This window comes from Henckelia pumila, chromosome 4 (genome assembly GCF_033568475.1).
Source record: "Henckelia pumila isolate YLH828 chromosome 4, ASM3356847v2, whole genome shotgun sequence".
Taxonomy (NCBI): Eukaryota; Viridiplantae; Streptophyta; class Magnoliopsida; order Lamiales; family Gesneriaceae; genus Henckelia; species Henckelia pumila.
Window position 1 is genome coordinate 64105044 of NC_133123.1, and position 11781 is coordinate 64116824.

The 11781-nt window shown below is 39.2% G+C and overlaps 1 protein-coding gene across 1 annotated transcript; it reads right to left on the minus strand.

The window, feature by feature from the left end:
• Window positions 1–314: 314 nt before the first annotated feature.
• LOC140866591 (flavonoid 4'-O-methyltransferase 3-like) lies at window positions 315–1692 on the minus strand. Its single transcript, XM_073271619.1, has 2 exons — window positions 895–1692; window positions 315–649 (listed from the first exon to the last, which is right to left on the minus strand). The coding sequence occupies exons 1-2, from the start codon at window positions 1687–1689 to the stop codon at window positions 347–349; spliced, it is 1098 nt and encodes a 365-aa protein (XP_073127720.1). The 5' UTR covers window positions 1690–1692; the 3' UTR covers window positions 315–346.
• Between the last annotated feature and the right edge of the window lie 10089 nt (window positions 1693–11781).

Genomic DNA, 11781 nt, shown 5'->3' on the forward strand with positions numbered 1-11781 from the left:
ACTAGTAGATTGTTGTCTTGCTATTGAGAACGAGATTCGCCTACAAAGCTGCTAAAACCAGTTCTTGGCCCAGTAAAAAGGAAAACAAATATAGCAACATATATATTGGACAAAAAAATGCAATTTTTCTTTTTAGATTTGTTGAATCATTCATGCTTTGAGATGTTAACCACTAGATTTTTGGCTTTTGAGTTTCATTTCACAGTGAAGGAAAATAAAAGAGATTTAATTAAGAATATGAATAACAACATAATCATTGCATTCGGTGTGTAATTCACCACAATGATATTATTATTACATCAACAAGTCTCACACACTTTCGGCCAAAGTAAATTGTACAATGCTATCATGGGTAAGCTTCTATAACAGATACAACATCTTGAATGCGTTTTTCTGTGTATTTTGTAAAGCCAACCTCGTTTAACAAGCATCCCCATTCTTCCCAAGTTCTCTCTTTTCCTTTCTCTGTGTGAGCCATCATCACCATGTCCAACGCCAAACGAACCTCGCTATACTCATCAGCCGTTTCTTCGCCTTCTTCGACCACCGCCTCCACGATTATCACCTTCCCCTTGTCCTTAGGAATCGCTTCCATACAATTACGCAGTATTTGAATGCATTCGTCGTCGCTCCAATCGTGCAACACCCACTATATATATAACATTGAAAAAAAAAAAAATTTATAAGTACAAGCAAACAATGAAGATCACCAAATTAAGATATCTTTCACTTAAAGTGCATTTGGATGATGTAATTTAATTAAAAACTAACGTGTAACTTTCATTGTACGCATGCAGGTACCATAACTCATTAATTATGAATACATACGTGTAACATGCATGTTATGATATATATATATATATATATATGTTGGAGAAACGTACGACGACGCACCATAAGAAAAGAGGCATCGCCCTTTGGAACCATTTTGAACATGTCGCCACCAACATGTTCCACACCTTCACGATGCGGTGCGACAGAAACGACGTGTGGGAGATCGTAGTTAACCCCTCGAATCCACGGACAAGCCTTCACCAAGGTGTTAAGGGTCGTCCCGTCCCCACCGCCAACATCCACCAAGGAACCGACCCCCTGGAACGCCTCAGGATACTGATCGACAATTGCTGAAACAGCCAACCTCGCATGGCATGCCATTGCATCATTGATCAATCTACTGTGACCAGGATTTTCCGCAGCGTATTCCCACACGTCGACACCGCCGTGCGCGGCCTCAAACGGATAAGCACCTTTCAGCAGTGCACGCCCGCTTAGTCCATGCCATGGGGCGAGCATCACCGGACTACTCTCGAGCAGGATGAAAGCAGCCATTCCATCTTTCAAGAGCAATCGAGAACGTGGCGTTTGAGCGTAGCAGAGTACTGAAGATTCTTGGTGATCATCTCCAACGTCGATCCGAGTTTTCTTGATGAAGAAACCGTGGTGAATCAGGTATCTCATGATACGGTGGAGGGCGGAGGGCGAGCAGTGTATGGCGGCGGATAGCTCGGGGACCGTGATGGATCCGCCGTGGCATTCAATGGTTTCAGATATTTGGAGCTCTATTGCACATTTGAGTACTGCCATTGGAGTGAAACCAAACACATACTTCCATATATCCACCTGAGCAGCATGTGCCTCTTTTTCTTGGACTGGTACTGCTAATTGTGTTTTGGCTTTGGCTTCCATCATTAATTTGTTTTCTTTGTTGTTGCAAGAAAAAAGTATATATGCAACCACGCACAATAAATAGTACTGGTGAAAGTTGTTATTTTCAAAGTGCATGTGCATGTGGGCTAGGATATCCATTTATATATATATATATATGTCCTTATCACATTTGTCCCAAAAAAGTAAAACTTATCACAAAAAAAACATAATCTATTTTTAGATAATATGTGTCTCTCACTTTAATAATATATATATATATAACAATATTTTTGATGCCGTTTTATAAGTCAATTTTGTTGTTACGCCAATAATTGGTTTCCATGTACGTATGATATATGTTATACGTTGATGAACTTTTCTTCGTGTGCGTGCAATGATTTTAACGTGTATACTATTTTTTATTCTATATTTGAGGCTGCTAATTAAGAAATTTTTATTGTTTTATTTATTCAGAAATAATAAATAAACTTTTGAGACATGTATCTTAACAAAATGAATACATATATAAACGACCTATACGTTATTACATACAAAACAGGTTACGTTTTTTGGAGTTGTTTCAATCCATATAAATTAAACTAAATTATCTGGGAAAATTACAATTTTAGTATATGTATATATTTGTTTTTTTGCGATTTTGATCTTGTATATATATATATATGATATCGTCAAAATGTTGTCTTAATTCTATATTTTTTTACTTTTTGTTGCAATTTAAGTGTTTTTTTCATGAAGAGTGATATATGGTATGACAATACACATGTAAATGTCACATGACTAAAAGACAAAAAAGAAAAAAAGATAGCAAGATAAAATCTTAAAGAGTACACATAAAATAAAAATGTAATATTTTTTTTCTCGTTCATATTTATCAGTATTTAGCCTTTTCTACGTCTTATTTTACTATTTTACATTACTTTAAACTAGTCTTGCATCAATCAAATAGCACAGCAATCTATCAAGTGGAAAATGTGTAACAATATTAAAAAGATTACTAAAATCAGTAACATAAGATTTGACAGCATCACGCATATATAAAATATATATATATGACCGAATAAGTAACACATATAAGATTTGATAGTGGCACCTGAATAATGGATATATGCCTAGCGCACATATTATACGTATATATGGTAACATGGTTATGTTAAAAATTTATTTTTTATGATCTTAAAGTTCAACCTTAGACAATATGTAATATAAGTATATTATCTAATAAAATTACAAAGAGAAAAATATATAAAATAAAAATTAAATCTTTCTTAATTATTTTTAAAAAAACATTTAATATTTATTACATAGGGCGAAAAAATTAGCAGCATAATATTCTTGAAAACCACATATCCAAAATCTCTTTACTTGCGGTCTTGCGGATACATCAAATCAGGGTTTATTTTAATAATAATTTATTTTTCAAAAAAAAATCAAAATTGATTTGATTTTATGAGTATTTCAAAATTAAATCAAAATGCTGTTACTAAGAACGGCGAACCACATGCTGCATGTGTTCGCTGTCAGCGTGCTGCAAAGGTTGCCCCATCGAAGCACCTTCCTTTAATTTTTTTTTAAAATTTATTTATTTATTTATTATAAATTGTATGAGAATTTGTAAATAGATGATAAAATGTTAAATCAAATTTAATGTATTGGAAGAGTTACGTTATTTAATACTTGAAAATTTTTAGATTAATGTAAATTTTTTTGCAGGTCCTTTGTCAATGACAAAGTTTTTACGTATTTTTTAAATACTCATAAAATCAAAATAATTTTGATTTTATTTTTAAAAAAATAAATTATTATTTAAAAAAAGCCGGATCATACATCAATACATTAATATATTAGTTGGCAATGGCGAAAGGAAAATAACAAGTTTCCATGGAGGCTGGAGCACGCTCAAAGAGCATACACGCATAGTAAAATAATTAATAGCCAAACATTGGGTTTTTATTAAAATTAATTTAAAATTAAAATAAAATTTCAAAAATAATTTAAGTGGTGCAAAACGCCATCACGCATAATTTTGCAGTGTCCGCTGTTGCTGGAAGCAGATGCTACTAGGGCTGGGATACCGAACCAAAATACCAACTTTTTAAGATACCGTACCGAAATTTTTTCGATATATAGATATTTTTTTGGTATATCAAATTTTAGTCGCAGAAGCAGTTGTAGGATCTTCTTGATAAGGGCTTCATCGACCCAATGTTTCGTCTTGGGGAGCCCAGTATTGTTTCTCAAGAAGAAGGATGGTTCGATGCGTCTTTGCATAGACTACCGACAGCTGAACCAAGTGACTATCAAGAACAAGTATCCTTTTCCGCGCATAGATGATCTGTTTGATCAGCTTCAGAGTACTTCTATTTATTCCAAAATTGATCTGCGGTCAGGATATTATCAGTTGAGAGTTAGAGAAGAGCACATCTCTAATACAGCATTTCGCACAAGGTATGATCACTATGAGTTCTTAGTGATGCCGTTTGGTTTGACGAATTCTCCTACTGTCTTCATGGACTTAATGAACATGGTTTTTTGTTATTTCTTGGATAATTTCGTGGTAGTGTTCATCGACAAAATTTTGGTTTACTCTCATAGTGTGAACGAGCATGCCTATCATCTCCGTGTTGTGTTGCAGATATTGAGAGAGCGATAGTTGTACGCTAAAATCAGTAACTGCGATTTTTGGATTGGCCGAATCGTTTTCCTTGGTCATGTGATTTCTCGAGATGGTGTGGTAGTGGATCCTAGCAAGACAGAAGCTATTCTTAATTGGTCACGTCCTATGACAGCTTCTGAGATTCGTAGTTTTTTGGGTTTGGCAGGATACTACAGACGGTTTGTGGAGAATTTCTCTCAGATTGTCAGGCCTTTGATGCAGTTGACGAAGAAGGATGTTTCTTTTGTATGGTCTGCAAAGTGTGAAGAGAGTTTTTGCGAGTTGCGACGTCGTCTGATGATAGCTCTAGTGATAGAATTATCGTTGACAATCTGATGGTTTCATAGTCTATACTGATGCTTCTCTTCAGGGTTTGAGATGTGTGTTGAATCGGAATGGGTATGTGATTGCCTATGCCTCCAGACAGCTAAATATGCATGAGGAGAATTACCCCATACATGATTTGGAGCTTGCAGCCATTGTCTTTTCTCTCAAAATTTGGCGTCATTATCTGTACGGTGATAGATTTAAAATCTTTACGGATTATAAGAGCTTGAAGTATCTGTTCACTCAAGATGAGTTGAACATGAGACAACGTCACTGGAGGGATCTATTGAAAGACTATGATTATGAAATCAAGTATAATCCAGGCTCTTTGAATTCGGTTTCTGATGCGCTTAGTTTCAAAGTGCATTTGAGTTCCCTTCGTACCAGTGCAGTTTCGGGAGTGGTATAGAAGTGTTGTTCCTTGGATTTCACTTTTCGTCACAAGAAGGAGCAGCAGGGAATTCGCGTTTCTTCGGTGCTTTCCGAGTCATCTTTGTATTCTCGGATCAGATAATCACAGATTGCAGATCCGAAGACTCAGAAGTTAGCTCTATTGGCTTAGGATGAGAATAATTCTGGCTTCCATCTCCATGATGATGGTTTGTTGTGTCTTTCCGGACGTGTGGTAGTTCCTGATGATTCCACACTGAGATACGAGATCCTGTCATAGGCTCATCGTAGTAGATTCTCTGTTCTCCCAGGTAGCATGAAAATGTATAAGGATCTATGGACGAGATTTTGGTGGAAACGGATGAAGCGCAGTGTGTATCAGTTTGTGTCTCGATGCATTGTGTGTCAGCAGGTCAAGGAAAAATTTCGACTACCCGGAGGTTTGCTCTAGAGTTTAGAGATTCTTGAGTGGAAGTGGGAGCATGTGACAATGGATTTTGTCACCCACTTGTCGTTGTCTTCCAGAAATTGTGACGCAATTTTGGTTGTAGTTGATCAATTGTCAAAGTCCGCGCATTTTCTTTCGTATAACAGGGACTTCACGTTTGATCAGATGGAACATCTATATGTGCAGGATATTTTCCACTTGCATGGGATCCCACTGAGAATTGTTAACGATAGAGACCCGAGATTTACCTCTAGATTTTGGGGTAGTTTCCAGCGTGCTCTAGGTACTACTCTAAGTTTCAGTACGGCCTATCATCCGGAGACTGACGGACAAACTGAGAGAACGATTCGCACTCTTGATGATATTCTTAGAGCTACTATGATGGATTTTGATCCAGTTTGGCATGACCATTTGGTGTTAGTTGAGTTCGCGTATAATAACAGCTACCATCGTAGTATTGGCATGGAACCTTTTGAGGTATTGTATGGATGTCGTTGTCGTACGCCTTTGTTTTGGGACAAGGTTGGCGAGCGTCAGGTCGAAGGTCCAGAATTATTCCAGCAGATGAGCGATGTGGTAGAGTTGATCCGACATAGGATCAAGGTTGCTCAAGATCGATAGCTAGTTACGCCAATATGCATCGTAGACCGTTGCAATTCCAGCCGGGGGAGCATGTCTTTTTTAGGGTTTTACCTTTCCGGAGAGTGATGAGGTTTGGGCTAAAGGGCAAGTAATCGCCGAGATTCATAGGGCCATTCGAGATTTTGGAGATATTCGAAGATGTGTCCTATCGTTTGGCATTGCCAACTTATCTTTCTGGCATTCATAATGTTTTCCACGTGTCCTTGAAGAGACAATATGTTGCGGATGAGTCTCATGTGTTGCATCCGACAGAGGTTTAGTTAGAACAGGACTTGTCGTACGTGGAGAGACCTCTCAAGATCATCGACAGGAAGGAGAAAGTACTTCTTAATAAGCGCATACCGTTAGTTATGGTACAGTGACAGCATAGAGGTACTGAGGAAGCAACTGGGAGCTTGAGATTCGGATGCATTCGGAGCATCCAAAATTGTTTTGACTGTTGTATTTTCTTTTTGATTGAATGTTGAACCATGTATTGTTCAGTTGTAATAAAGAACACTTGTTATGATTATCTGTTTCCTCAGGTTTAATTTCGAGGATGAAATTTCTTAAGAGGGGAAGAATGTAGTGACACGTACCCTGATTGAACTTAGATAAGTGGGACAAGTTCGGACGATCCGAACCAGGATCAGAGGATCCGATCAGCATGATTTCGGAAGCTCTGTTGAACTTTGGAGGCAGAAGGAAGATCGGACGATCCTGAAACGACCCTCACTACTAGACTAAAAATAATTTAAAGGAAAATTACGGATTTTTAAAAATTTTGCCATGACCTATTTGTAAAACAAACAAGCCAACAAGACTCGGTCAGCAATTCAATAAGGAAAGAAATACTGACATAAAAACTCAAGTGCGCTAATCATAAACATGCAATCCTAGTAACCACCTCCCGGTTACAGCATAAAGTAAACTAAGGCATTTAAAAGTTCGCGATAATCATAAACATGCATAGGTGAAAACATACTACAAATTCATCAAACTGTAGCACAGGGAATGCACATCCTGGCTATAAATACTAAAAGTACTCAAATAACTCTTCATTTTTACATAACAGAGTAATGTGCGGAAAAACGTAAACATAAAGAAGCAACGGTCACTGAGCCTTGCACCGCCGGTGGCCTCATCCCAGTAGATCATGCCCCTCCATCTCAACAACAGTCTCCTCACCTGCAAACATTCAAGCATAGTGAGTCTAAAGACTCAACAAGTATAAACAGTGTAATAACAAGGGTTTAAAATACGTGATGCGATACTTCAAACTATGGTACATAGTATACTTTGAACTTTAACTGTAAATATGCATCAAAATACAAGAGTAATATAGCATGCAATGATGAACTCACGCTATGATAGACTTTCAACTTTCATAACATTAAACTTAACCTCATGCATAACTGATTGACTGACATAAACGTAAGACGAGTCAACTGAAACTTTGAAACTTTAACTTTTCTTTTCTTTTACTTTTTCCTCTAGAAATCAGATCCTTGATTTGTGACCCTCTGTTTCGATCATGATCATGGCTGCAGTGCACTATGCCGGCAAGACGACGAGATTTCTCCCGACGAACTTAACCCCTCTGTGGCAAGGAGACCGAGATAACTCCCGATCCCACATTGCCCCTCTGTGGCAAGGAGACCGAGATTACTCCCGATCCCACATTGCCCTCTGTGGCAAGGATAAACAAGATGTCTCTTGCTCCCTACCTAAACCTCTATAACCTCTTGGTGAGTAGACCGAGGCATCCCCCGACCTAGCAACACCCCTCTTTGTCACAAACAAATCACTTCATTCAAAAACATTTACTTTCTTTTCCTTTTCATTCATTAAGACTCGACTCACACCTCTTTATAGCATGCAAAACAAGAAAACTTCCTTTCACTTTATGAAACTCAAGAACATGACATATGCACACGAATAAGCAACCTTTAAGACATGAGACTCAACTAAAAATGTGGGTGTAAGGTGGATGAGTGGCTGCCCCTAAGACAAAAGAAACACTTCACTCAACAAATTTCCTCAAACTTGACTTAGCCCGAGCAAGTGAACCGAAAAACCCTTAACTTTGTCATATCTTAACCAAAACCCGTCCCGCTTGAACCGACACTTAATAAACACTCCAAATTACCCCTAGGACCAGAAAGTAACCTCCAAGGATCACCCAAGCATTACAAACCAAAAACATTTCCGGACAGCCCCTTATACTCTAAAAATTCTGCACTTACACCACAAACTTAAAAGACTCATAACTTACTCAATACTTATCCGATTCGGGCCCATTTTATACCGACGCGATCACAACATCATGAACTTTACCATGGAATAGCCTAACCTTGCCCAGACCTCAGCCAAGACCCTGCCCTGCCCCGTGAACAGTACTGCCCTGCACACTCACAACATCCAACTTACCTCTAACTCAAGAATTCAACCCCATAACTCTCTTTTCTCAACTTTTCTCCATACCAAACAACCATACAATTCAAATAACATCACATAGGACTTTTCCCAAGCACTTGGGCAACACTCAACCACACTTTCACTTCACATTTCAAAAACATCAACCTTTAAGCATCAAAAGTCTCATTTTAATGGATGATCGAACAAGACCAATGCACATCAATTAAATGCCTCAACATCATTACACTTTCAGCCCTTACACATGCAAAATCTCGAAATTTAGGGCACCTTACTTCTGAAATTTTCGAATTATTGCATATAACCTCATAGAAATCCATGCCATAGCTTCTAAATTCATCATTTAACCACATAAACACAATCCAAATGCAATAATAAAAAAAACAGCCCTACCTCTACCTTAGTAGGCTAAAACCGAACACATACATACTCATAACCTCATGAATTTCGATTTTTCAAAAGAAAACTAAAGGGGGAGGAGCATATATTGCTTGAATGAGTGCCCAAGAAAAAGTTACACTTGCCTTTCAACCTTTTACCCAAAAATTTCGAAAATAAGGGGAGATGGAGGGAAGAACTCTAGGTCCAACTCCAAGCTAAGCTCCTTGTGGAGCTCCTCCGGCAGTGGGGACGACGGTGGACGGCGGCAGCGGCGGCTTGGGGCGGCGGAAGGCACTTGGCCGAGAGGGAGCTTCAAGGGAGAAAGGGGGTGGGCGGCTACTAGGGTTTAGAAGGGGCTAGGGTTTTTTAATTGTGTTGAATGATTTATATCTAGAGGGAAAAAAAAATAATGGGAGTGAAAATTTTAAGTGGGAAAAATAATGAGAGTGTAGGGTTTTGGTGTATGTGTGTGTGTGAATCTTGTACTATAAAAGTGCTAAAAGACAAATAAAAGTGCTACTTGCACTAAAGTAGCTCTTCACCTCAAAACTTGCACCTCTAAAACTTCTAAGTTTAAAATTTCAACTCTAATCATTTTAATTGAAATTAAACTAGCCCGGATTTAATAAAATCCTATCTTATGAAAAGTTTAGGATATAAACTCAAGGAAATAATAAAATTGCTTTCCGACCCCCGAAAAGTTCGAAATTTACATTTCCGGCCAAAACCCCCCTTTTTCCTCTAACTTAAAAATTTTAAAAGTGAAAGTTTTGAAAATATGCCACCGAAGCCCACCATTGTCGCCTGCCGGGACAGAAACTTACTAGACCAAACAATTCAAGGCATTTAATCCAAATAAATCGAACAATTCTATCTTTAACTAAAACTTAAACAATTAACTTCAAGAAATTAAAATATAAATACTGAAAATAATTTTAGGCATGATTTTCAAATTTTAAAAGTTCTTGGTGCTACAATTCCTCCCTCCCTAATAAAAAATTTCGTCCTCGAAATTAAAACTTACCAAAAATCTTCGGATATCAAACTCTGATATCTGCTTCTGCTTCCCAAGTGGCCTCTTCATCCGAATGGTTTTGCCATCTCACCTTGATCATTGGAATCAACTTGTTACGGAGTCTTCTCTCCTGTCTATCCAAAATCCGGATGGGCTTCTCCTCATAGGTCAAGTGAGGGAATAGCTGAAGCGGTTCCGAACTAAGCACATGGGATGGGTTCGAGATGTACTTCCTCAACATCGACACATGGAAGACATTATGGATCTTATCAAGGTTAGGCGGCAAGGCCACTCTATAAGCCAGTACCCCTACCCTATCCAAAATCTCGAAGGGCCCTATGAACCTCGGTGCCAACTTCCCTTTCTTTCCAAACCTCATCACACCCTTCATGGGTGCAATACGGATAAAAACATGATCACCCACCGAGAACTCCAAGTCTCTCCTCCAGTGATCAGCATAGCTCTTCTGCTTACTCTGGGCAGTCCTCATCCTATCACGGACCTTAGCTACTACTTCGGTGGTCAACTGAACAATCTCCGGACCAAAGTCTGATCTCTCACCTATCTCATCCCACAACACTGGAGATCTACACTTCCTCCCATAAAGTGCCTCGTAGGGAGCCATGCCAATAGTGGACTGAAAACTGTTATTATATGCGAATTCCACTAGTGGTAGTCTCGACTCCCAACTACCTTGAAAATCAATAGCACATGCCCTCAAAAGATCCTCCAAAATCTGAATCACCCTCTCTGACTGGCCATCAGTCTGCGGGTGGAAGGCGGTGCTAAAAAGTAGTTTCGTACCCATAGCGGAATGAAGACTCTTCCAAAAAGACGAAGTAAACCGTGGATCTATATCAGACACTATGGAGACTGGAATACCATGTAGTCTAACTATCTCCCGGATATACAACTCCGCGAACTGAGTCATCGTGAAAGTCATCTTCACCGGTAAAAAGTGAGCCGACTTAGTGAGACGGTCTACAATAACCCAAATAGCATTTGAACCTCTCACTGTCTTCGGCAATCCCACAACAAAGTCCATGGTGATATTCTCCCATTTCCACTCAGGAATAGGGAGAGGCTTAAGCAATCCGGCCGGTCTCTGATGCTCCGCCTTGACCTGCTGGCATGTCAGGCATTCTGACACGAATCGGGCAATGTCACTTTTCATGTCTGGCCACCAATAAAGCTGCTGAAGATCCCGATACATCTTCGTACTACCAGGGTGGATTGAGTACGGCGACGTATGTGCCTCTGCCATGATAGTAACTCGCAAAGAATCACCTGCGGGAACCCAAAATCTACCTCTGTACCTCACAATCCCATCTACCACAGCATACAAACCGCTGCCTTTCTCTTCGTCCCTCTGTCTCCACTTCCTGATCTGCTCATCAACTGACTGCGCTGCACGGATACGGTCAAAAAGTGTAGTCTGCACACTTAGGGAAGACAAACGGGGAGCTCTACCACTCGCATAAAACTCAAGACCATACCTCTGAATCTCAACCTGCAACGGTCTAGACACTGACAAGGAGGTAATCACTGCAGTCTTCCTGCTCAAAGCATCTGCAACCACATTAGCTTTACCAGGGTGGTAGCTAATATTGCAGTCATAGTCCTTCACCAACTCTAACCACCTACGCTGCCTCATATTCAACTCCTTCTGGGTGAAGAAGTACTTGAGGCTTTTGTGGTCTGTGAAGATCTGACTCTTCTCTCCGTAAAGATAGTGTCTCCAAATCTTAAGAGCAAACACTACCGCTGCCAACTCTAAGTCATGAGTAGGGTAGTTCTTCTCGTGCTCCTTCAATTGCCTAGAAGCATACGCAATAACTCTGT